We start from the raw sequence: 27,811 nt of genomic DNA, 5'->3' as shown, positions 1-27,811 counted from the left end.
TAGAACTGATAATTTGATCAGATTTTCCTTTTTGATTGGTGAATTTATTTGGATTGAGTAAGTCACGTCAGAGTTCTTTTCGTTTATTCAGGTTGATATATTGGCATATGCGCCTATCGTTTCTTCTTAATTGATTAAAAAAAATTTCGAAAAAAAAAAAACTCATATACATCAGCTTCTGTAATAGTTTTTTTCCGCCACAAACAAAACCCACTTAAAAGTGAGTGTATGAAAGTAATATGTATTGTTTATTGGTACACTAATGATTAATGCATCACTTGTTTACCCATCGATGTGGGTCGCATTGGTTAAATGAAATTTTAGGTTGAAATTTTGATTTTTATGGCAAAATTTGCAAGAGATATTTGATCTTCATCGAACCTGACTCAAATTTTTTAGAGCAATTTAGTAAATAAATAAAAAAGATGTAATTATTTCAAGTATGTATTTTCAATTAGATGAATATCTATATTACAATGAGTATACCTCTCTTTCATGGACTTCCCGACACAATACAACACTTGTCCCTTTTAAAAGTGGTTACTGCTAAGCGTTGGGAAAAACGCATCACGACATAGAAAAATAAAAGTATGAGCACAATCAAGGCACAAGAATATAACATGAAAAATTTAAAACAGGAGAAAAATCATAAATACTTTGGACATTTTCACAACACACAGATTTTATTTTCAACCACCTCAATGCACACGTACTCCAAAACAAATATTCTAACTACATCTAACAATACTCTAAAATAATAACACAAGAGAAAAAGAAAACACAAAAATTAAATTGTTTCATGGTGTCGTGCATTTTTTTTTTTATTATGGTGCTGGTGCATCTTCAAACATAGAACAATTGGACAATACATTAACTCTGACCTTCTTCTTCCTTCGTCATACTAGATAATGTGCGACTTCTATAAGAATTTCTTTAGTCTTCCTCTTCATTTATTATAGGGTTAAAAACTATAACCGCCCCTGAACTTTGAGCGAGATTTGAAAACCATCCCTCGCCGGAAAATTATCTGAAAACCATCCTCAGACTTTCAAAAATAAATTGGACCCGTCCCTCTGGCCACCATAGCTCCGACAAGTCGCTTATGTGGCATTCCACGTCAAATAATGAGCCTATGTGTAATTTTTTATTATTATTTAAAATTAGGAAAAATCCTAATTTTTTTATTTAACCCAATTACCCTAAATTAAGCCCCTAAATCCCCAAATTAACCCTAAACCCCCTTTGATTTCCTAAATCTCTAATTAACTCTAAAACAACAATCAAACCCACCACCCCCAATCTCACCAACCCAGAAACCCATACCCACAACCACCACACCCACGCACCACAACACAAACCCACCACCCCCAACCTCACCAACCCAGAAACTCACACCCACCACCAGAGCAGAAACCGACCACCCTTACTCCCACCACCCACAACCACCACACCCACGCACCACAACACAAACCCACCACCCCCAACCTCACCAACCCAGAAACTCATACCCACCACCAGAGCAGAAACCGAACACCCTTACTCCCACCACCCCAAACCTCCTAAGATCAAAGAAGCAAAGCAAAAAACCCAAAACCCAAGAAGAAGAAGATAGGAACACGAACATGACCAGAACGCAGGAAAAAAGAGGGAGAAGGAAAGAAGAAGAAGAAGAAGAAAAGATAAACGCGAAGAGGAAGGAGAAGAACAGAACGCAGGAAAAAGGGGAAGGATTTGAGCTATTACAGTAGAGGAAGGAGAAGAAGGAATAAGAACAGAAGAACAAGATGAGAAACACTAAGAGGAGAAGATGATAAGAAACATGCACATGAGAAGCAGATGTTATTTGGGGATTTAGGTTAGGGATTAAGGAGATTTTGTTTTTATTAATATTTTTGTTTTTTAATCATTAAAAATCTAATTTGAAATTAAAAAAAATACACCTCATCTCATTAATTGACGTGGAATGCCACATAAGCGGCTTGCCGGAGCTATGGTGGTCGGAGGGACGAGTCCAATTTGTTTTTAAAAGTTTGAGGATGGTTTTCAGATAATTTTCCGACGAGAGACGGTTTTCAAATCTCACTCAAAATTTAGGGACGGTTATAGTTTTTAACCCTTTATTATATTGAGTAATATATAACTTATTCCACCGTTACAATCAACGTCAACACTAGAAACACTCATTTTTAATATTTTTCCCACACACTTAATTAGGAAGGTTTTTTTGTGTTTAAGTAAGGTGTGTTCTTTTAAGTTAAATGATTATAATAACAAAAGGGGATAAGATCTTTCTTGTAATTTGAACCATTATATTTTTTGTTGTAAGAACATTATTATAGGTTAAAAAAACCACATACCCTTGTAAGTAAGGCCAACGTTCACCCCACTTGTGCTTCACTTTCCTTTTTGTGCGTGAGTTGTGTGTTACATGAGCAAGTGAAGAAGATTTAAAAATCCTGATGGGTGCATTGAACCAAATCTTAAGGGGAAGTGTGTCACGCGGAATCTTTATGAAAAATCTTTGAGCTTCCAACTCAAGACTCTTCATCAATTCTTTTGAATAAAACAGGCTCTATCTGGGTGTGTTTATTACTGAAACATGTTAACATGTCTCCTATATATGCCCATGTTCAACCATCGTATAATATACGGATGGGTCACCTAACATTGGGTGTATTAGTCATATTATATGATATGGTATCCCATCACGTATTATATAGTAGCCTTAGAAGATTTCATTATTTTCTATTTGCACATTTTCTCATACTATATGTCACAATATATACTCTCTCCTACGAAGAGTTTGAGATAATCCTACCTTAATTCTCAATAATGCAGATGCTGTCGTTGAAAAACCACCCTTCTAAATTCTAGTTAGTTGATCATAATTATAAATCACAAGGTGGGTAAGAGTTGGAATCTGCCACTCTTGGTGCAATACACAGATTTTTTTTCTTGAAAGCCCACCAGACATACTTGTGATTTTGAAGGAACCAATGCTTTACTCATTTATTTTATATTTTATAAAAATGACACTCTATATTTACATTTACTATTATTTAATAACGACTTTTTTTATCATTTTTCTATAAATATTTTATCATTTTGGGTGATGTTTACATGAATATGAACAGATGATTGGTATATATTTGGAATATATCTGACCCTTGAGTAATGTATTGAGTTATTGCCTATGTGGAAGGTACATATATTAAACATAAAAAAAAAAGGCATTGCCCTTTCAATGCTAGTAACATATTTTAAAAAAAAATGCTAATAACATGTAAAAAATTTACACATAACCATAAGCTGGAAAAATTGTCAGCAATAAAACAAATTTATTTTTGTTGAACAATCACCTTTTTTTTACCACGGCTTCCCACAACTAGACGAATATCTCACCTTATTATTAGCGCACTAAGCAGTAAAAAACTTACCAAAGAGTTGGGACCAAACCATCAAGGTTCAACTACTTACTTTAAGGACGAAGTACTGAACCACTATGTCAGTCTACCAAAGTATCCCACAACATGTCGTCATGAGACTAATCTCTTACCTCACTGATAGCACACTAAGCGGTAGAAAGTTGACCAAGAAGTTTTTTCCATTCACAAAAAGTTGGGAAATGAACCTTCAACCACTCATTTTAGGGAAAAAGCGTTGAACCACTCGACCCAATAGATTGAAAAAACAGCTAATTAAATATTCAGACAACAAGCCTCACCCTTTAAGCCTAGAGTATATAAGAAAATGATACACAGCTTTATAAGTTTTAGTACTAGCTATACAAATACTAATCTCATTTTGCAAGAATTGTCAATTGGGGCTAATCTTGCTTAATTCAAATAGAACCATTAGGAGTGGCGAAGCCATCCCAATGAATATATAGGACTTTGTACGGTTTAAATGAAAATCAAAATCCAAGAGCACTTATTTAGAGTTATTTAGTGCATTTTCTAGTAAATAAGCTTCCTGGTGAATAATTAAGAAGGTTTTTTTTATAAGCCAAGAGAATAATTAAGAAGGTGCAGTAACTCGGGCTTTCTGTTACTGTACACAGGCAGTTCACTATGGATTATGTCTGTGATTTTGCTAGAGAAGAAGAAGGATAATCTGGACAATGAAAAGTTCAATTTAGTTCAAGAATTGTAACAGAAAGTTAAATGACAAAAACCAAAACACAGTGCATGTTTGGATTTCACTTTCCAAACTCAGAATCTATTCTATATCTATAAGCTACAAAGAGTAGTTTTTCAAAACTTAAATCGATTCTACATGTTCACAGGCTGCAGTTAATTTTCCAAACATGCTCAGGCTAAGCTTTAATATACAATACTATACAGGGAAGACATGCGGCTGTTACCACCGAAGCTTTCTGAGCAACCACTTCTTTCTCAACGAGACATTCAAAGCTAAAAATATCTCGGTCTTTCTCTCATCTTCCAAAAGATCACACGCCTCCATTACAAGCTCATCATCTATGTCTGGCATAGCTTGAAGTGCACTCAATGCATTTTCAAACGATTTGTTGTTGTTCTTTTCTTTCTTATTCACCAGTGCCTTCACAGCACTTGCCATCTTAGACAAAGCTTCTTTGATTCTCAGCTCCTTTTTGGCAGGCCTGGATTCTGATGGCATTAAACTAGGCCTTTTCTTAACACAAGGTGTTATTGTTGTGTTGCCACTCATCACCAAATCACCACTTGTTCCGTTTATGCTTGGCCTTTTCTTATCTTGAGATGTTATTTGAGTGTTCCCAATCACAGCAAAATCACCAGATGTTGTTATATCCATTCCCATTTCCTTAGGTCTTTCTGTATCTAGGTTTGATATTTCATTTTTAATAGTCCCATCCAAAATTCCAGACATTCCAAACATATTGTTCACACTTGGCTTTTTCTTATCTTGGAATGAAATTTTAGGGCTGCCACTCTCAACCAAATTTTCAGGTGATCCATCCATGTTCAATTCCCTTGGCCAGTCTAAGTCCTCATCGGATATATCAAAATTGCTAATCTCAGCCAGATCTTCACATGTTCCGTCCATATCGATCTCAACGGTGACATCGTTGGCTTCGATCAACTGGTGCTGATCCTGAGCAATCTCTCCTGCATCTGGTACTTGCATCACTTTGTTTCCGAAAATCTTGCACAAATCATTGAAAAGATACAAAAACCTGTTTTTATATGATACGGCATCTGGGTGATCCTGCAAATATCATTCAGCAGCAAGTTGCAATCAGAAGATTGTGAAGAAATAGATAGTGGTCACAAACTATTCCAGATAAGCGAGCAAACACCTCTGATTAAGAGAACAGAGTGTTAGAGCACTAAAAGAAGTCTACAACAGATGCAATCATGCAACTGCAGAATGATGATAGCAAACAAAAACAAGGGAGAATTGGATAGAGAACAAGACCTTAATATATGCATCCCAGGTATCATTCTCAGCAGTTACCGTTTGTAGAGTTTCATCCCATGTAAATCCACTGTGACTGAGAATTTTGCTGATGTCATTATGCTTTTTCATCAAGCAGAAATACTGATCTACGAGAAATTGCTTATCACATTGGAGTCCCAATCTAGCGTTGAATGCTTCAGTCACCTGGGTCCATGCATACTCATTGAAAAACTCTCCAATCCTCTTTCCTCTGTTTAGTTGCTCAATCATAAGGTCAACAAAACAGATTTCCATTGATTCCATCCATTCTATTGTAGAATCAGCATCATAAACATTGGGACCTGTGGCATTCTTCTGTTCACCTTTAAATTGTAAATAACCAAATATCCATAAGAATACAGAAAGTAAAAGCTTGTCTGAAAAAGACTCCCAATACGATTACCCCTAATACCAATACACGATACTACCTCCATTCCTATTTATTGTCTAGTTAGAGAAGAAAAAATTTGCCCATGTTTATCTGACAATATAGTAGTTCAAGAAAACATTAAATATCCTTATGCCATGTAATGCTTAAACACAACAAACTCTCCAGTATTGAGTTACTATATGAGTAGTCCAAAGCTCAAAGGGTCAAATAGAAAGTCTATAAATAACTCAAACAAATTGAAGGTATTTATTGATTGAGATTGATTTGTGTGTTTTCTTGTCACTCTGAAAAGATAAATAGGAATGGAGGTAGAACATTACATGTCAAGCATGGCTAAAATTTCTAGAAAAAATTAAGGGTGAATTTGTTCAATGCGTTAGAATGGGACAGATTACGGATTTTATATTATATTTGGTATTTAAGAATTGTACAAAACATGATGAGGTTAAAAATATTAATATGCCTTGATTCCACAAGATGGGGAGGAACCGACAAGAACAGAACAAAATCTTTCAGTTCCATTCCATTCTATTTTTGCTTCAAAAGCTACCTAATTGTAAACAATCTAATATAGCCAGGAACAAAGAAAAAGATTCAAGGAAGGGGAGAGTATTTGGTCGTCAATACATGTTAAAGAAGACACTATGGGTTATCAATTGCTGCTTCAATAGTTAGGTGTAATTTGTGAAATGACATTGAACTTTGTGATATTAGTAGTACGGAATTTTGGCTTTTTCATAGTTACTATAGTAAGTTGGGATAAATCGGTAAACAGAGAACTTGCTTGGGACCCAAATAAAATTATCGGTAGTAAAATTAACTTTCTACTCTTAAGAAGGTGTAGGTGTAGCTAATGGACAGTTTTGAATGTAAGAAGTAATAATATAACAACAACCATACAACATTTCTCAATCTACCAGTCCATGTCCAAGATAGCGCTTTATTATTGTAACTGTACAGAAAACATACCTGTTATCAACACTAATAATTCGTTACTGGGATCTGCATCATGTGATAAACTGAAATGTCTAGAATCAGAACATTCCTCTCCAAATATAACACACAATTTGTGATATCCTGGTAAGGTTTTAACTCTAAGTGATCGAGTTTCAGGGTGTGCCTGCAGAAATTGCATGTTAACTTAACCATAGAACATCTAAGAAGCCTAATCAGAGTAAAAAAAAATGTCACCTTTGTATAAGCATCCCAAACATGATCCTCTGCATTAACCATTTCTTTTGTATCATCCCATGAGAACCCATCCTGCTGAAGAAGATTGTCCACCTCATTGAACTGTTTCTTCAAATGTTTGTAACGATTCTTCAGAACATCTTTGTCATATTGAGATTTGAATTGTTCATTGAAAGACACAGTCATGCCATTCCAAGCCCGGGTAATGAATGTTTGCCCAAGTCTATTTCCCCTTTTGACCTGCTCTAATAACAAGTCAATGAGGCAAGCATCCATCGGGGGTGTCCAACATGTTCTAGTACGATCAGTACCACTTGGGTTCCGCCTTCGTTTTTGTTCACCTTAGGAAAGATACACAATCATCGAGGTAACTACTCAGTTGTCCCAAGACCTCAAGGACTCAAGTATGAATTATAACATAGGGTGTTGATTTATTCCTAGTATCAAATAAACCTAAATATCACAATAGTAATTTTTGAAGTGCATGAGAACTTATCATGTCCACCTATTTGAACCCTTTTGATTTTGGACTGCAAGATATTTTGCAATATAATATGCAGATGTTCATGAAATTACAATTGCATGAGCAAAAGGATCCCAAATTCCCCTTCAGAGTTGATTATTTTAAATTCTCAAGTAACAAGCACATTTTTAGTCTTTTCATACAAGAAAATATCCATGAACATTAATAAGAAGGACATTGGAAGATATAAGAAGTATTTACCGACTAACTAACTTAGAAAGTTCTATTTCTTCAATGTTTCTGCATTCAGCTACAACTTCAGACAAGTGCACCAGTTGATTTTCCATGAGTTTTTCATTACCATTATGGACCAAGTTGTTAATTTTCTTTAAATAAATGCAAGATAGTAACGCAATGACTTGAATTAGCTAAGAGAATGCTTTTAGTTGCTACTCACCCCTCTTTGTTTCGGATATGACAGCTTCATGATTTTTCTCCTGATGCAAATTACTGATCTCATCTCCACACACATTTCTGAATAATAATTCTAAATCATGATAGTTTGGCAATGTTTTCAATCTATATGTACGTGCATGTGGATGTGCCTACAAGAATTTTAAGACAGTCAGCGCCAGGAAGCATGTATATACTCCTCTACACACCCCCCCTCTCACATACCAGCCTTCTTGGGCATATACCTTGATATAAGCATCCCAGACATCATCATCAGCGACAAGCATCTGCTGTTGTTCATTCCACAAAAAGCCTTGTTTTAGAAGTTTTGTCATGTCACGGTAACATTTCAGCAGTTTCTTGAATCGATTCTTTAAAATCCTTTTACCATGTTGAGATCCAAATTTAGCATTGAACATGGCTAGCATATCTGTCCAAGCCTTTTTATTGAATGAATTATTGACTTGATTGCCCCTGCCCAACTGATCAAGCAAAAGCTCAACGAAAAATTGGTCCATTGAAGCAGTCCAATCTGTCTTGAGCAGCTCATTACTTGATACAGCAGAGCTTCCTGTTCCATCACCTACAAGTTGCAGAATACATAATTAAGATAAGCTCCCATTACCATAAGTTTATTGCATGAGTTGCAATAACCACCAAAACAATTGTCAATTAAGGAAAACTATATGGGTGAAATTGGGTAAACAACATAATTAAGCACTAATGGCAATAAGTGCTTACCGGATAAGCTCTTATTCATAAGCTAATTTGATAAGCTTATTGAAATAAGCTCAAATATGTTCTAGCCTGTAGGTATGTTGAGAAGCATGCATAAGCTAAACTGAGTAGCTATGAGAATAAGATCAAAACAGCTTATATAGAGGTCATGACTCATGAGTTATTTAAACACTTGCATAAGCATTTATACTACAAAATAAGTTAAAATAAGCTCTTCCAAACAAGACCGTAATTTAGTTTCTACTGTAATGCATGTTATATGGGAACATTGAAGGTCTGAAAGTAACACTCACCTGAGGGCAAATGCAGTCCTGGCATTTGATCATCAAGGCTTACATCATGGCTTGATAAACTATATCTTCCACCAGCAAAGGTGTGAGCATATATCATGCACAAATCATCAAAGTTAAGCACTGGTTTAGTCCTAAAGCACCGTGCATCAGGGTGAGCCTTGATATAATCCTCCCAAACAAAATCATCAGCCACAACCCTTTGATGCACAGCATCCCAAGAAAAACCAAAGTGAGATAGAATGTTCTTGACATCATTGAACTGCTTCCACAGATTAGTATAACGAGCTTTCAAGACATCCTTATCACACTGTGAACCAAACTTGGCATTGAACATGGTGAGCATGTCTGTCCAAGCATCCTTGTTGAAAGTGTGGCCAACCATGTTTCCTCTCTGCAAATGCTCCAACATTAGATCAATGAAGTAACGCTCCATCAATGGAGTCCAATGCATCCTTGACCGGTCATTGCTTGAACCATTTTGGTTACTCATTGTGCCTTGACAAGAATCTTAACAGTTAACACCAATGTTGTATGCTGTTTTGCTCTGTCTGTGTGACAGGAACATGTGAATTCATTACCAAACAAGACAATTCAATTCATGTTCTAAAGCACAATGGTGAAGAAAGTTTGGAGGTTTTTCACGTTTGGAAGTAAAGGGGTGAAAAAAGTTTGAAGCTTTTTACCGATTGCTGTAATGGGGTGACTGGTGATGACTCTGCGCAATGTTGAAGATTAACCCTAATCCGGAATAAGGGATATCATATAACCCTCTTTCCCTGTTTGTTTGCCTATACATGCTGAATAATTGGGCCTCTCTATATTCAAACAGGCTGTCTTTAGCCCAATTTCAACTTAAAACCATAAGTTTTACTTTTTACAAAAAAAAATTGTTGTAAATTGCCCTCGCAACTAGGTGAGGTGAATGTTAAGGGCCCGTTTGGGGTCAGGATAGGATATGATATGTGAACATGATAGCAACATGATAGGATAAGAGCAGGATAAACTCTTATCATATCCTGTGTTTGAGGTGCACATGATAAGGATAGGATATGATAAGGAAAAATGTATCAGATTTTATATTTGAATAAAAAATACATTTAGAATTGATCATTCTATTAAATTTAATTTCTTTACATTTACATGAATAAGTCTATATTTTAAAATATATAAAATTAATTTAAATTTTATTAATTAGCTTATTTTATTGTTTTGAAGATAGCCTATATTTTAAATAAAATTATGCAGTTAATCAATTGGTTTTCACTTAGTTGTGACACGTGATAATTAACAAAAAAAGTTAACTAAATTAAGAATATTATTATTTCAAAAGCACTTTATATTTAAATTATAAATTATTATATAAGTAGATAAATAGTTTTAAATAATAGGAGATGAAAATAGAAAATTAATCTATTACTATTAAAAATCAATATTTGTAATCAATGGTTTCCACTTAGTTGTGACACATGATAAACAATAAAAATTAACTAAATTAAAAATATTATTATTTCAAAAATACTTTATTTTTAAATTATTATATAAGTAGATAAATAATTTTTAAATAATATGAATGAAAATATTAAATTAGTCTATTATTATTAATAAATCAATATTTGTAAGTGAGTAGTCTATTTTACTATTTATGAATAATAATTTTATTTATTATTTATTTTAGTTAAATTAATATTTTTATATTTATTAATTAATATTATTATAAATTATAAATAATATAATATTAAAATAAATTAATTTGGAGTTAGGATACTGAAAGAAAATATATAACTGGTATCCTATCCTGTTCTATCCTAGCTCCCCCCTCAGGATAACTTTTACACATGATTGACAGGATAGGATAGGAGACAGGATAGTGTTATCCTATCCTGCTGGCACAACAAACAACAGATAACAACAGGATATGATTATTATCCTGTCCTATCCTATCCTATCCTATCCTGTCCACCAAACGGGTCCTTAAATTAGCTAAGTGACACATACAATTTCACAAATTATACGTGAGTTTCATAATTAAGAATAAAACGGAAAATATTAGATAAACTTAAATTTTGACCGACATTATATTCCCCTTAAAAAGTGCATTCCCACGTATATATCACTCATAAGAAAATGTGTTAATTAGAGGATGTATCCACAACATTTCCCTTATATTTACACCTTAATTAATTTTTTCAATATTTTACAATAACAGAAAAGCACCCGTGAAGTTCTAACTGAGCACAGAAACTTTATTGACAAGCAAATATTTTAGTCTACAAACTAGAAAAATAACAATATTTTATTGTGTGATTGAAAAAAAACAATATTTTAATGTGTTCGTTTGCGTGTGTATACTTTTCAAACCCACAACAACATCGACCATTATATATATATGATGCTCCAAGATTCTTCTGAAATACTTTCGATCTAACATGATTACATGAATATCATCAAGCATTGCGTAGCTACCTAGCTAGACTCCAGTTTTATATTCAAAGATGGTGAAGAATCATCAACATCCCACTAAATTTGTTTACTTTCTGATAATCTTTTATTCTTGGTCTCTAAGTTTCATCATGAACATGGGCATGGCACAAAGAAACGAGACTACAGTGGTGAAAGTTGGAGGTGTAATTGATCTTACAGGAATGGTTGGGAAGATGGGGTTGAGTTGCATCAACATGTCCCTCTCAGATTTCTATCATTCTCATTCTCATTACAACACTAGGATCCAATTCAGCTTCAGGGATTCTCATGGGGATGTTGTTACTGCTGCTGCACAAGGTTCCTTCCTCTTCCTCTGTACTCCCTATGTATAGCTAGTACTGTTTGTGAATACCCTGTTTCTGTGAATAAGTTATAAGGTTTTTGGGAAGTCAACAAGAACTCATTAATAGGACAATAATGGGACTGGAATCTTGATGGAAGAATAGTTCAAACCTTTGAGTTTTAATTTCATCTAGGCCTAAAAACATTTTTGGTTCCCACTAATTTCTATTGTCCAAGCAAGAGTCTTAAACTTTAAAAACAAAATTCTTAGACCCCGGTCGATATTCTTGGTCCATCTTCTATTTTCCATCCAAAGAATTTAGAAACAAAAAATGCAATTAAGTCAAAAGGTTAATTAAAAAATAAAAAATCCAGAAATATTCTTCATCTTCGTCAAGTTCTTCATCTTCATCTTCATTCATTCATTCATTTCCATAAAAAAGTCTAAGAATTCAAAAACAATGTTCATACTCAAGCCTAGAAAATCAAAACAACCAAAAATCATTATCCCCTCCCTCCTTCACATACCCAAAAGGCCAAAATCATTATAACATTAAAAAATCAAGGCTTTATCAAAACCAGATTTGTGCTTTTTAGTCCAGATTTGTAATCTCATGAAAGTAAACCACCCACATGCAATTTCTGGATTTTTTTAGAGGCACGTGAATGGTGAGCAGATAAAGGGAAGGGAGAAGGAATCCATTAGAGAGTTTTCTTTCCAATATTTCTCATTGGAACTATATTATGAGTTTTTTCTGGATAGTAATGAAATAGATGATGATGAATAATGTTTGAAGAAAGAGATGAAAATGATGAAGTTTCCGGTATATTTAAAGTTTAAAGACTTCGTCTGCATAATAGGAATTTGGGGGGACTAAGAGTGATCCTAATAAGCTTCTATGTCATTTAAAATGTATCACATCAGACAAAAATGTTAGAAATTGACAGAAGAACAAAAAAATGTTGACGGAGCGTAACGTTGGGTACTAAAGATGCTATTTTTCAAGTTTAAAGACTTCATTCGCACAATAGGAATTTGTGAGAGTCGAAAAGTGCTTTAAAACCTTTTATCTTCTAATTACTAAACTTAGATCACATTGAAATTAAGTTAGGTGATACATATCGAAATAATTAAATGCTTTATATTAGCCCAATAAAAAAAATGTAAACAACAAAAATGATGTAAAACAGCACTATTACCCGTTGAATAAGATGTCAGCAGCAGTACCCCAGAAGTTTCCCATGCATAGAGCCATCAATGTCCAGTTATCTCTCCCAACTACCTTTCTTTAACGTGTAGCAAAATGGTGAAAGGAAGAGATATTGTTGTTCTTTACTTCTTAGCTGACTGCACTACTGGCACTACTGTCCTCCACTCTTTTTCCCTTATGCCATTTTGTACTTTTGTTCATAGTCAAATTACGTGATATATATGCATGTAATTAAGCTTTGACTTTCTTTTCTTGAAAATAGAATAAGGATCTTTATTCAAATCAAACTTGAAAGATCATAAAAAATGACGGAACTAACACAAAGGGTATACACATGCTTACTATAGCCAAGCTTCTCAAGTATATAGTCTAAGTTCTATTTTCCAACAATATGCATAGAGAATATTTTGTTGAGAGATTTGTGTTCATTTAATTAAACCTCTGAACTTTGGAAAATTAGTCATAGTTGGCGGTCCCATTGGGGAACAAATTTTTTTAAGCTAATTTATGAATTTTAACAAGCTAATTGGTAAAAATAATTAATTATAAATATGTTATTGATTAATTATTTTTTTGAACGTTATTGATTTAATTTGATTATTAAAAATATAATTAGTATTGATTAAAGAAATATTTAATAATATAACTAAATGTATTACAATATGAGAAAGATACTAATGAGACATATAAGTTGGGTGGGGGAGGTCTAAAAATCAATCTTGGAGGTACAATTTATCTTTCCGATGCATAAAAAAGTATGAGAAAAAAATATGAAAAAGATAGTGTTTTTGAGAAGACAGAATGAAATGTCTTGAATTAAGAAATTCAAGAATCGTAAATAAAATTCGACAAATGTGAATAGATATAATTTTTTTTTGAAATTTGAATAGATATAAATAAAAATGGCAAAAAATCAATATGTTTTAATATAAAGAAAACAAAGTCCCTTACATGATAAAAAAGAAAATTAAAGTGATTTTATCTTTTATAAGGACCACCCTTTTATATTATTGTTGCCCAGGTCCACAAGCAGATAAGGTCACCTCCTTTCTTTGACAAAACTTATTTCTATATTTTTCAATCATTGTTTTTATTATTTAAATACAATATTGTTGATTAATATACAAAAAGTACTACTATATATATATATATATATATTGTTATCTTTTATTATGTACATTTGTTGTGGAGAAAGGGAAAGTGACAAGATTTTAATCTACTTGCATCCAAAAGTTTTGGAGTAAATCATTTGTTTATAGTTTAAAGATATTAATCCATCATTTGTTTACATTTTAAAATACTTTTTTATAGGTAATTAATTGCAAAATTGGTGATTTATTTTTAAATTTATATCATTTTTATAAAATTTCGTGTAAGAAATAGTTAAGCTATTTTTTACTTTACTATTTTTCATACAAATTCTTAAAAATGAAAATAAAAATAAAATCCATATAGTATTATTAATTACTATTAATAAAAAAATTCAAACAATAAAAAGGATGAAACTAAGTGTTGTTTGGTACTTTTCATGTTGTTGCCTAATCAAAAATCCAACTAGCAATTAAGAAATGGTGAAAAAATGCATACCGCGCGCACTTGCAGTAAAAAAAATCATTGCCACACGAACTAGCAATTTTTTTTCGCAATTTTCTTAATTTATTAAGGAAAATCATTGTCACACGAACATCAAGAAATGAATAAGAGGAGAGTGTATGAGAGAATGTTGCTAGCACTCCTCTTATGTAATAAACTGCATGTAAGTTTTATTCCAATAATAAGCATAACGACTGCAATTAATTTTCCCTCTGTCATGATTCCAAGAAGACTATAGTCAATTGATCTTGATGTTTTTATGACAAACAACAGCTTTGGAGCTCATACAAAATGAGCAAGTGCAAGCTATCCTTGGTCCTGTAACAACAATGGAAGCAAATTTCATGATCCGTTTAGGAGACAAAGCTCACGTTACCATCATAACCTTCTCAGCAACAAGCCCCTCTTTAGTATTGCTCAAAAGTCCTTATTTTTTCCAAATTGCACAGAAAGACACAGCTCAAGTGAATGCCATAACCTCCATGGTTCAAGCTTTTGGTTGGAAACAAGTGGTGCCCATTTATGTTGACAACAGCTTTGGTGAAGGACTCATCCCTGCCTTAACCATTTCTCTGCAACAAGCCTATATCAGAGTTCCCTATTGCAGTGCCATTTCTCCTTCAGCCACTGATGAAGTCATCACTCAAGAGCTCTACAAGTTGAGGACCATGCCAACTAGAGTCTTTGTTGTTCACATGTCACCGCGCCTTGGCTCTCGCCTCTTTGCCATTGCGAAGAGCATTGGAATGATGGAACAAGGCTATGTTTGGATTGTGACTGATGGCATTGCAAATTTGTTAAACTCTCTGAACTCTTCTGTGGTAGAATCTATGGAAGGAGTGCTAGGTGTTCGAACATATGTCCCAAAGACCAAGGAGCTTGATGGTTTTAAAGCTCGGTGGAAAAGACGGTTCCTTTTGGATAATCCAACACTTGTTGATGCGAATTTGAATGTTTTTGGAATGTGGGCATATGATGCTGCCACAGCATTGGCTATGGCTGTTGAGAAGGTTGGTGCCGCCAACTTTGGCTATAGCAACACTTCAAGAAATCTGCACGATCTTGAAGAGATTGGTGTCGCGCGAAGTGGTGAGAAGCTACGTGAGGCTCTGTCGAACACTAGATTCAGAGGTCTCAGTGGTGATTTCAATGTTGTTGGTGGAGAACTACAAGCATCAACACTTGAGATAGTTAATGTGATTGGTGAGGGGGAAAGGAGGGTGGGATTTTGGACACCCCAGAAGGGGATAGCAAGAAACATGGACACAAAGGGAGCATTACCAAGCATATATTCTACTTCTAAGAGAAATCTTGGTACTATTATATGGCCAGGGGATACTTACTCTGTTCCAAAAGGTTGGGAAATTCCTACCAGTGGGAGGAAGTTGAGGATAGGAGTTCCAGTGAAAACGGGAGATAGTTACACTGAATTTGTGAAAATAAAACATGACACAAGTACCAATTCAACAGTAGTAACTGGCTTCTGCATTGATGTGTTCAAAGCCGTGCTAGAAGCATTGCCTTTTGCCTTACCTTATGAATTTATTCCATTTGAAAAGTCGGATGGTGAGATGGCAGGAACATATGATGAGTTGATCAGCCAAGTTTATTATGGGGTAATTTTCCTTCTCTTATATACCTTTTTCTTAGTAACCTTCTTATCTGTTTTCGAAATGATAAAATGAATTTAGGAATTTTCTTATGCATCCATGATATGCATTTCTTACTCTCCAATGAATTGAAATGATTATAAAATTAAAGTGGTTTCTGTTTGATAGAATTATGATGCAGTGGTGGGGGATACCACGATCATTGCAAACCGGTCCAACTATGTCGATTTCACAATGCCATATACAGAATCTGGTGTGACAATGGTTGTTCCAGTGAAAGATAACAGAAAGAAGAATGCTTGGGCCTTTCTGAAGCCTCTGACGTGGGATCTTTGGGTAACAACTGCTTGTTCATTCGTATTCATAGGGTTTGTGGTTTGGGTCCTTGAACACCGAATAAACAATAGTTTCAGGGGGCCTCCCTCCTACCAGATCGGCACAAGCTTATGGTTTTCCTTCTCAATAATGGTGTTTTCCCATCGTAAGTATCTCTCATCAATTACCATCATGTATAGGTGTTAGTGCCTGTCATGAAGTGTTGTTAGAGTCTCTACAGCCAAATGATTTAGAGTTCAACCCTTGTTATCCACATTATTCTAAAAAAAAGTTGAATTTTAGTACATAGTAACTATGTTGCCCATTGACCTGTCTGTAAGCCCAATGCCTTTTTACGTGAGGGGGTGGTTGGAAATATAAGATAGTGTAATACTTAACATTCTCATTTTTCACAGGGGAGAAAGTGGTGAGCAACTTGGCTAGATTTGTGGTGACTGTGTGGGTTTTTGTGGTTCTAATTCTGGTTCAAAGTTACACTGCAAGCCTCACTTCCCTCTTAACAGTTGAACAACTACGCCCAACTATTACTGATGTCCATCAACTACTAAAGAATAGGATGAATGTTGGCTATTTGGAAGGTTCATTTGTTTATGGAATCTTAAAGGGTTTGGGATTCCAAGATGACCAGCTCAAAACTTATAAATCCCCAGAAGAATGCAATGAGCTTTTCATAAAAGGAAGTGCAAATGGTGGCATTTCTGCTGCGTTTGATGAAGTTCCCTACGTTAAGTACTTTCTTGGAAAAAGTTGCTGCTCCAAATATACCACAGTTGAACCAAGATTTAAAACTGGAGGCTTTGGCTATGTGAGTTGGGTGGTTTCTTTCTGTTTCATCCCTCATGTTATGTTTTCCCCTATTGAGTAAAGTGTGTGTTTGGTTTCCAGTTGGAGAACCTCATAATCAATGCATATTGGATGACATTATAGATGTTTGAGAGTATTCTTGAAGAATTGACTTTAGTCCCAAAATCAATTCTCCATAGAAGCTGCAGAGATGTATTTAAACTTCATGAGATTTTGAACTGGATTTCACAACATTACCTAACAAAAGTCACATTTTTCATAAATGTATCTCAACATAAATCCTTACATTCAGCTCGCTTTTAACATAATCAATTTTACCAAAGATCAATTTTATCTAGAATAAATTGTGACAACGTTGATCCAAACATGTGCTAACTGTTGTGGGGGTGAATTTGCAGGTGTTCCCAAAAGGCTCCCCTCTTGTAGCCGACATTTCAAGAGCAATCTTGAATGTCACTCAGGGTGACAAAATGAAAACAATTGAGAATGCATGGTTCAAGAAAAGCACTTGTCTAGATTCCACTACAGAAATTTCCTCGGTTTACAGTCTTGGCCTTGAAAGCTTCTGGGGTTTGTTTCTTGTTGCAGGGATTGCGTCTCTATTAGCACTCCTAATCTTTGCAGTGACATTCCTATATCAGCACAGACATATCTGGTTACACTATGATCCTAGTACTTCAATATGGAGACGTATTGGTATCTTGGTTAGGATATTTGACCAAAGAGACTTGGAATGTCACACATTCAAGAAAAGTGAAACTAGTAGTCCTATTCATAACATAGGTGCAGTTGAGACCTCCCCAAGTACACATTGCCCACCTAGTCCATCTAGTCAATCTGAATCAAACTTTGCCTTTCATGGAGACTTAAGTCCAGATTATGGTGATACTGTACAACAGGGTGATGCTAATTGTCAAGACAGAGAAATGAATGTCGTGTAAATGATTACTCCAGAAGCTGCCTCTATATATAAACAGATATAACATTAACTCCAAAGAGACATAGACATCTATAACTGTAAGTCTGTAACATCAAGCTAATGATAGTTCTACTCAGTTGTGGTAGAAGATTGTAAAGCTTTCATATTTGAATTATTCAAGTAAGGATATTGAAAATCTATTCATTTTACAAACAGAATATATTTATTACAGGTATGAGATTAATCTTTTTGAATTGTACACTTTCAAAATCAAAGTTTAGAGGTTCTATTTCGGTCTCAAAATCAATTCTTCGATCAAGTTATGTATAAAACCTATTTCCTGTGGTGGACATAACCTAACTTAAGTGGAAGTCATGTGTTTTCAAAGCTTTTTTTTTTTTAATTATTTTATAGGCAAATGTTAGTTGTTAGTAATTGTTAGTAAATTAGTCATCTTAGGGTTCGAACCCTGGACCCTTCACCATCTCAAATTCTTATATCATCTAACTCTTACCACTTGAGCTAACTTTTGGAGACTTTCCAAAGCTTGTTAATGCGGGACTTTTTGTTTTCCAACATTAATATTGTTTGACTATAATATAAAATTATTCATTTAGTCCTTACCCAACAACTTAAGTTTTTGAGATAATTAGTTGCTTGACATGGTATTATTGTCTCTATGACTTAACGGTCTAGAATTTGATCCTTACTCCCTCGCTTTAAAAAAAAAGTGGAATTTAAGCACATGGTAGGTGGGGATGTGCATTTATCCATGCTTCAAGCCTAAAGGGCTCTTGCGTGAGAGGACGTGTTGGAATATAATATAAAACGATTTATTTAGCTCTTACCCAACAACTTAAGCTTTTGAGATAATTGGTTACTTGACAATTACATCCCTTGTTAACCTAATTTTCCCATCCATCTTGGATTGGAAGATGAAAGGAAAATTACCATGAACATTGGAAGAGATTACTTTGTCTTCGTTAGATATTGCCTTTGAAGTTCCTTTGTAGTGCGAATGTGCCCAAAACATCCCCACCCTTTCATGAAATACTTCTTACTACATTAATACATCAGCTAATCCTAGACTCCTAGATAATAAATATTATGTAGAAATTTCCACACCCTTTTCAAAAGTCAAAACTACTAAATACTCAGAAGAGATAAACAAACAAAAAATTATTGTAGATCTATACAATGTAGACGCTGACGAAGGAGTTTGATTACAAAACTTTCAGGCTCACACTAATTTATACACAAGCAGGAATTACAGGGATATTATCATAGTAGGAATTGTTCAAGACACTTTTTCAATTTTCAAATGTAATTATTTTTAAATTATTTAATACAACAACTGCGACATGTATTAGCCTTGATAGTTTCATAAAAAAAAAGGCTTAAAAAATATACTAGACTATTGATAATAGAGGTATTTGTTTGCAATATTAAAAAAAAATACAAGGGTTAAATTTGAGCAATTGAAAGTAAGAGAATTAAAATCATCCAAAGATAAAAGTGTGAGCAATTAAAAGTAATGGAATTAAAGGTAATGTAAAAGGACTAAAATGCATTTAAAATAAAATAAAAAAGCATTCACGTTTTTAGAATATGTCAAAAGAACTCGTCAATTTCTATTGATCTAACCTTGTATTTTGGGTTTGGATTTATCATAGACTATTATATATTTTTATTCTGAATTCCTATTTATGTATATGTTTAGCAGGGACTGTGTTTAAGACCACAGGACATGAAGAACTTGACTTTATCGAGTTATATCAACTGCTCAAGTAATTCATTGACCGACAAAAATTTAATATTTATTTTCCTCTGATCTGAAACAAGAGTATAAAGACAAAAGCCGAGTAATTTTGAATAAATATTTGGTAGACTAAGAAAAATGGCATATAATCTCCAAATTTTACCTGTAATGAATTGAAACACCAACTTTATATTGCAACAAGGATATATATTACCTGAGACACCACCTTCGGAAGAACCGCAACTTGCCACTTTTTGCGCTTTCAAGCATAGTACGTAGAGTATGAAAATTGGGGAGGTGGAGGGAAGGTGTTTGGCTTTGGGAGTTTAATTGGCTGAGACAATTAGAAAGTGTTAATGAACTTTTGCAGCTGATTTCGTGCTTTTCTCCTGCAACTGTGAGATGTGATGAGTGGTGTTGGACTAAGGATGGTTCTGGAATTTATTCTGTATGTTCTGCATATGAATTTTTGCAGGGCAGGGTCGAATCCTTAGCAGTGGACGAAAGGGTGTTTACCAAACTGTGGGCAACAAAAGCTCCTTCCAATGCGCTGGCTCTTTCATGGAAGATTTTGAATAACAGGATTCCAACCAAGGTGGAGCTAGCAAGGCGTAACGCTTTACCAGGAGGATTGAATACAGCCTGTGTCTTGTGTGCTGACAGTGAGGAATCTATTGCTCATTTATTTCTGTCTTGCAATATATCTTGGAGGATTTGGATGCAAGTTTATAAGTGGTTGGGCATGTCAATGGTTCTCACTAATTCTGTAAGTCAACACTTTCTACATCATGTGATTCCGGGTATTAATGGTAGAGGAAGTAAGGCTGCCTCACTTATTTGGGTAGCCACTGTTGGTGTCATTTGGAATTTAAGAAATGGTGTGGTTTTTAGAGGGGTTTCAGTAGACACCGCAAGAATCCTAGACAGTATTCAATTCAGAACCTGGTTGTGGCTCAAGGCGAACAATTCATCATTTGGGGTGTCAGTTTATGAGTGGATTGAAAACCCAAGAGTATGTTTGGAGATGCTATAATTGGGTTTTTTTTTTCGGTCTGTTGTTTTCTGTGTTCAACTCTTCTTTCAGGTCATGTTTATTGCAAGGAGGGATGTTACTGGTATTGTTAATTTACTCTTCGTGGGGGCAGCTAGCTTGGTGATCCTCTCAGTACTTTGGCGTGGAACTTCTTTCATTCTTTGTGGAGCTATTTGTTTTTATACTACCATTTGGAATTTTGCTGCAATGTGTCATGATTTCCTTAGCTGAGTGGCATACGAAGATTATTCATACAGAGGGGCTTGCTTGATTGCTTTTGTATTTGGCAAGTTTAGTTAGAGTGGGGTTTTTTGATCATCACTGGTTTATGGTAATTTGGGCTGGTTGTATGATCATATGACTTTGTATTTTTAGGCCCCTTGGAGATTAGTCTTGGATATTAGATCTTTGTACTCTTTTTCCTTGTCTAGGTTTTCCCAATGGGGTTTTTCCTAGAAAGGTTTTAACGAGGCAAATTTCTTCTATCTTTCTCCTATGGGTAGCGGGTTTAGTCTAGAAGTTGTTTGGGGGTTAATCTACTGTATTTCTACTGCTTATTGCTTATGTAATTTTTTTTCTTTCTACTTGTATTGGGTTGAAGTACCCCTTTACTTCTATTCAATATATTTTTCATGGCTTATAAAAAAAAAACCTAGAGTATGAAAATAATACTGAGAAAGATGTATGTATGTATGTGAATAAGTTATGAATTTTTTGTCTCTATGATGATGATATACTAAAGGGACTTGCTTATTTTATAATTGGAGTTAGTTTGAATTGGTCAAGTCAAAAAGTAAATGAAAGTGAAAGAACTAGAACATATATATGGCTACTCTTATACTACTGTTTCTACTCCTATAGGACTATGGAAATCATTGCCGCCCAAGCAAAGCATATTTTTTAATCTCATAAACAAGAGAATCAATATTGTCAAATATTCCACTCCAAACTTCTTGATCGATTTCATGAACTCAATACGTGCTGAAGTAGAAATAAATATGCTTTGACTTATAATATATTTTCGGCCAAATAGTTTTCTGAATTTTTGTGTGTAAAACGGAATCGATATCTAGTGAACGTGGGTTTAAATTTTTAAGGCTTAATTGCAACTTTGATCCCCGACGTTTACCAATACCACGATTTTGGTCCCCCACCTAATTTAATTACATGGATGGTCCCCAACGTTGTAGGTCGTGTGCAACGTTAGTCATACCGTTTATTTCTTAATGGAGGAGGCTTACGTGGACGTCCAATTGGAGAGAGAAAGGAGGTATGAGGAGAGAGGGAAGCACGTGAGTATCACGTGACCCTTATCTGAACCCATTATACCCAAATCCCTGACCTCCCTAGAACGAAGAAGGTAACACGATTTAGATCCCCTAGGGTTTCAGATTTGGGTATAATGGGTTCATATAAGGTTCACGTGAGTTCACGTGATACTCACGTGCTTCCCTCTCTCCTCATACCTCCTTTTTCTCTCCAACAAGACGTCCACGTAAGTCTCCTCCATTAAGAAATAAGCGGTAGGACTAACGTTGCACACGACCTACAACGTCGGGGACCATCCATGTAATTAAATTAGGTGGGGGACCAAAATCGTGACATTGATAAACGTCGGGGACCAAAGTTGCAATTAAGCCAATTTTTAAATCTATAATTAAACATTAAATTTGTGCTTTGGTTTATGCAACACAATTATCCTCGATGGTCATGGAGCTGCCTCTCCAAGAAATTTTTTTTCCCGTACTAAAAAATAGTTAAACAGGTAGCACTTAAGTCTTTAATAGAAAATGTTCTCTTATATTTTTTTATAAGCAAATGTTTTTTTTTAACAGAAATAATATATTGAAAGAAACAATTCATGAGAACACCCATCTCATGAGTAAGTCAAAAAAAAAAAACAGGCAAAGTATGGCATCAAGTTTATGAACGTGCCTCGTTAAAACCTTCATAGGAAAAACTCAATGGAAAAAACCTAGAAAGGAGAAAGAGTACACAACCATAAACCTGCAAAACAGAAATCCATACTTCCACCAACTCATAAAAAGATTGCCCTTATACAGATATGAAATTAAACCTATAAGCAAATGTTTTCTTATACTATAAAATTAGTTAAGTCACATACCATGTGTCACACATGAATTTTAATTAATAAATAAGAAAGCAGAACTGTTAGATAAACATATAATTTTTACCGACATTCAATAAACATACACATTAATAATAATTTAATTTTAACTGCCACAAATATTAATATAGGTTAAAAACTACGTATGTCTATTAATTGTCCTTAAAAATTCATGCAACATATCTAATCAGTAATTAAAAAATGAATTAATTAGAGGATGTATCCACAACATTCCTCATATATTTACACCTTAAAATTTTCAAAATTTTAGATTTTCAGATTAAAATAATTATATTAAAAGAATTGTTTTTATTTCAATATTTTAAAAATAATCAAAGATGTTTCTGTTACGAAATACATTTTTTTTACAGCAAAAATTATATTATTGATATGAAAAAGCAAGATGAGTACAAAGTTCTCATGAAACAAAGACCACCCTCAAAGTCAAGAACCAAAAATCCCCATTTGAGAGGTTGAAATCCTTAGGAGGAATGCCTCGTTTTTTTTTTTATACATCAGAAAAGAACAAGAGATAAAACTAAACTAATGCTAAACGTATCCTTCAAAAGGATAACTTCCAGCTCTGGAGGAGGAGAGTGCACCAAAATGAATCTTGGATTCTGATGATGACTACCCCTCTTAGCTAGCCAATCTGCATTGACATTTTCATCACGGTGCACCCAAGACAGCTCCACTCGCCACCGCCGATCCAAAAGCTCACGGATCCCATGCAAAAGCCCCGCTTGAGCATGATGTGCAATGAGACCGGGTTCCCTCAAGGTGTCAACTAGAACTCTGCAATCTGTCTCACAAACCAGCTTCCTCGTGCCAACTGAAGCCTATCACGCAGTGCCATTTCTTCTGCAACAAAAGCGCAGTCGTGAAGCATGTTACCCGTAAATCCCAGCAACCACTTCCCATAAGCATCACGCAGAACCCCTCCTTGACCCATCAAATCGGTGTCTTCTCAAGAATAATGTTCTCAAGGAATGCCTCGTTAAGGTGATACATGATTGATGGATAAGGTGACGTTTGTTATAAATTTTACAAAATATTCCCAAGAATAATGTTCTCAAGGAATTTAATTACCAACAAAAACATTCCCGCATAAAATGATAAATTGTTGGTTTCTATATATTATGAGAGTTGTTATTCAGACCCCTACCCCCCACATCTATTTGGACGCCCTTTAAAGTATAAAATATAAAAATACTAAAATACCCTTAATGAAAAAAATATAAAAAAGTCCTCACCCCCCATCCTCACATTCTCTCTCCCCTCTCCTTACCTCTTTCTTTTTTCTTCCACCCACAACCGCTGCCACCACCACCACAACCTCCATCTTCTGTTGTTTTTGAAATTTTCCAACTTTAGGGGAGTTGTTTCTGTCGTTTTTAATTTATTTCTGCAACTAAACGCACTTTAGAAGTGCGTCACTCACACACTTTAAAAGTGCACGCACTCTAAAAGTGCGTAGCTAACGCACTTCTACAGTGCGAAGTAAACGAACGCGGATTGCTGCAAATTTGAGGCTGCCACAGTAAATCAAGATAGAATATTTGGAGATTTATGGTTGAATAAAAAAAATTTGAAATTCAAAATAAAATACCAGATGAAGGAATTTGGCTAAATTACATAAACCTTAGGACCTTCAAAGAAGGTGCTAAGGTCCAATACCCTTATTTTTCTCTTCAACTTTGTAGTTGGTCGACTTCGCATCCTAGACAAAAAATTGCCCAATTTTCCAAATCGCACCGCTCTTGATTGTAAAGCGACTACTAGAAGGTGTAGGAATTTGGAGATTCTGACTGTATATTTGAGCTCCGAATGATCCTATTACCTTAAGCAAGAAGTGACAGTCTCATATTCCTTTCAAAAATTAAACACGAAAAAAAAGAAAGAAATGTGTGCGTTCCGCTCACATGCACTTTGAAAGTGCGACCAACACGCACTTTAAAGTGCGTGATGACGCACTTTCAAAGTGCATTTTGGTCGCACTTTCAAAGTGTGAGCGAATTTTTTTTATAAAGGGCCTTTTTAGATTTTACGAATTTAACAGGGTACTAATAGATGTCGAGGGGGTCCGAATAACAACTCCCATATATTATTCCTATGAATTGTAACATAAATAAATATTATTCCTCTGAATGTTTTTAAAAATTATCTAATTAAAAATATTAAAATAGAAAATATATTGTGGAAGGAAGGGTTAGTGAAAATATCTATAATAAATATTAACTCACATTCTCATGTGAATGTAAGATTTCTCTTATTTGAGATGAGAATAAAATTTACAAAGTCATGTTTAATTTACATACATGAGAATTCATTTCCGAAATAAAAAATTTAAAACTTGTACCAAATTTGAGAATGTTACATTTTTCGCCTCACATTCTCGAGAATGTTTTGCTCTACCCTTATAAACATTTATTTAGTCATATCTTTCACGCTAAGAGCTGGACTTTTGGAGCGTGGAATAAACATCAATGAGTGACCCAAATATAGGAGGTTTCTAATAGATCTAGGATAAGCTCTGGTACGTATCATATTAGAATTAGAGAGGTCTAACTTAACCCAAAAGCTAGTTTAAAAGTTGAGGGTTTCTCTACTCCTTATAAATACTTATTTGACCATATTTCTAACTAATCTGAGACATCTAATACACAAACTAAAAAAATAACAATATTTTATTGTGGGATTTAAAAAGAAACAATATTTTAATGTGTGAGTTTGCGTGTGTATACTTTTCAAACCCACAACTTCGACGATTGTATATAAATTAATATTCATTTGAGATACTTTAACATGATCAATTTCAAGTATTAATTGCTTATTAGCTACCTTGCTAGACTCGAGTTTCATATTCCATGCATTCAAAGATGGTGAAGCACTACAAAAAAAAACGTTATTTAGTGGGGTTTTTTTTGTATTTAGTGGGGGTTTTCAACCCCCGCGAGTTACTTAGCGGGGTTTTGAAAAATCCCGAAGTTACACTCGCCACAAATTATTAGCGGCGTTTTTCAGCAAATCCTGGTACCTGCAGATGCATTTAGCGGCGGTTTTTAGCGGCGGTTTTAAACCTCCCTTATCCGCAAGCTTTTTTTAACAGGAGTTTTCAACCTCCCTTAAATGCAAGAGATTATTTACCGCTTTAAATCTCCCTTGGCTACTAGAGTTTATTCTTGGGACATTTTTAACCTCATAATCTAAACATCCATAGAGAGAAACTTAAAGTTGCAATATCCAAAACAACAAAACAGTTCAAATAAAGAAACAAACCCATGGACAACTTTCAATCCAAAATAACTCATACACAACTCTCAATCCAAGAAGTTAAAAATTATAACAACTGATGAACCGCTGGAAAGGAGAAATATCATACTTGTACACTTGTGAAACAATATAAAGAAGTTAAAACAGCAATAATCAGCACATTCCTTTGGCTTGCATGCATACATAGAGTAAAGAGAGAATGACCTGTCTGTTATCATGTCAAGCACGGCTCCAAAGGTTGACACTGAATCAAAAAAGTAATGATACAAAATGAAGAAAAAAAAAATGAAAATGCCAGATTAATAGATTGTTTTATTATAAGGAACAATTGCTTTGAAAATTTAAAAAGAAAAAAGAAAAAAGAAAAATAAGAGTAAGGAGATGAGAGTTTCCCTAATTGCACAGTAAGGGCATACTTCACACTTTGTGGTTGTGGCAAACAAGCTTAGATTAGCTTGTTTACAGTTTTTTAAATGAATTCACCTTTCATTTTCTAATTATTTGAACTTAACACTTTCGTTTTCTAATTATTTACACCTATTGCATCAACATGCTAATTATTTAAAGATAATGAAAGCGTAACACTTTTACCTATTGCGAAGAAACTTCAACTGATGGTGTAGGCTCTATATGTGCTGTAGGATATGCTCCACATTGTGGTTCAACGCTGATTTTTGTCAGACTTTGGAAACACTTGACCTTTTCCATGACTGCATAAACAAAGCAAAAACACTGAGAATTAGGCTATTGCAAGAGTATAATTTCTATGTTGTAGCAGAGACAACAACAGACCTTATTCGGATCTTTCTTAGCAGCAATGATAATAGTAGTATTACTGACCACAACATAGATTTACATCATCGTCATCATCATTTAGATGGTCCGTAGCCAATGACACATACTCATCATCAAGGCTACACAATTGGTCAAGCTCTTTCATATACATCCTCAGGATAGATTGTTCACTGTAATGCAATTGTCTCCACTAACATATTTTACATGCAGTGTTTTAACCATTAGTATAGAAACCAAGGACATTAGCTAGAACTGTTACAATCAAAATTATCACGACCTTCACAGGTAGAGAAGTCAAAAAATAGAAGAGATTTTTGCTTAAGAAAGGGAAGAATGACTTTAAATTTATCTCAAGGTAAATGAAAACTGAAACAAACATCAAACCAAACCCATTACATTTTGCACTAAGCATATTTCAATTTAAAGGTCAGTACACAATATGTAAGTTCTCCTCTTGGAAAATCCAATGCAGAACATCCTCAATATGTAATTATCAGTGGTATTCACATCCACATGAGATTTGATAAGAATAATTTAAGACAAATATAGTGATCAAAAGAAGCCTTAGAAACCTATCATACCCAGAAATTTGTCAGAACATTTCTCCCTTGAACGTCTT

General features: G+C 34.4%; 3 protein-coding genes and 1 long non-coding RNA gene across 5 annotated transcripts; 2 read left to right on the top strand and 2 right to left on the bottom strand.

Annotated features, from left to right (window-relative positions):
- Positions 1–4,109: 4,109 nt before the first annotated feature.
- LOC130726039 (uncharacterized) lies at positions 4,110–9,732 on the bottom strand. 2 transcript variants are annotated; one of them, XM_057577259.1, is made up of 8 exons: positions 9,652–9,732; positions 8,969–9,516; positions 8,183–8,520; positions 7,942–8,089; positions 7,022–7,362; positions 6,800–6,950; positions 5,419–5,762; positions 4,110–5,208 (listed from the first exon to the last, which is right to left on the bottom strand). In XM_057577259.1, the coding sequence occupies exons 2-8, from the start codon at positions 9,456–9,458 to the stop codon at positions 4,360–4,362; spliced, it is 2,661 nt and encodes an 886-aa protein (XP_057433242.1). In that variant the 5' UTR covers positions 9,459–9,516; positions 9,652–9,732; the 3' UTR covers positions 4,110–4,359. The 2 variants fall into 2 exon arrangements, with proteins under 2 accessions (XP_057433242.1, XP_057433235.1); XM_057577252.1 differs by having other exon boundaries at positions 8,969–9,709.
- A 1,638-nt stretch (positions 9,733–11,370) lies between these two features.
- Positions 11,371–18,458, top strand: LOC130725988 (glutamate receptor 2.7-like). The gene is made up of 5 exons (XM_057577188.1): positions 11,371–11,746; positions 14,809–16,151; positions 16,314–16,626; positions 16,877–17,286; positions 17,684–18,458. The coding sequence occupies exons 1-5, from the start codon at positions 11,461–11,463 to the stop codon at positions 18,224–18,226; spliced, it is 2,895 nt and encodes a 964-aa protein (XP_057433171.1). The 5' UTR covers positions 11,371–11,460; the 3' UTR covers positions 18,227–18,458.
- A 1,280-nt stretch (positions 18,459–19,738) lies between these two features.
- Positions 19,739–21,227, top strand: LOC130749808 (uncharacterized). Its single transcript, XM_057603177.1, has 3 exons — positions 19,739–19,750; positions 20,439–20,975; positions 21,048–21,227. Exons 1-3 carry the CDS (start codon positions 19,739–19,741, stop codon positions 21,225–21,227), a joined length of 729 nt encoding a protein of 242 aa, XP_057459160.1.
- Positions 21,228–26,366: 5,139 nt separating this feature from the next.
- Positions 26,367–27,811, bottom strand: LOC130725968 (uncharacterized). The gene is made up of 3 exons (XR_009014657.1): positions 27,774–27,811; positions 26,989–27,107; positions 26,367–26,641 (listed from the first exon to the last, which is right to left on the bottom strand). It is a non-coding gene; the product is annotated as an uncharacterized LOC130725968 (long non-coding RNA).

Source organism: Lotus japonicus, chromosome 1 (assembly GCF_012489685.1).
Source record: "Lotus japonicus ecotype B-129 chromosome 1, LjGifu_v1.2".
In the NCBI taxonomy this organism is placed as follows: domain Eukaryota; kingdom Viridiplantae; phylum Streptophyta; class Magnoliopsida; order Fabales; family Fabaceae; genus Lotus; species Lotus japonicus.
The sequence above is the reverse complement of the archived record's forward strand: the minus strand, read 5'-3'. Positions and strand labels throughout refer to the sequence as shown.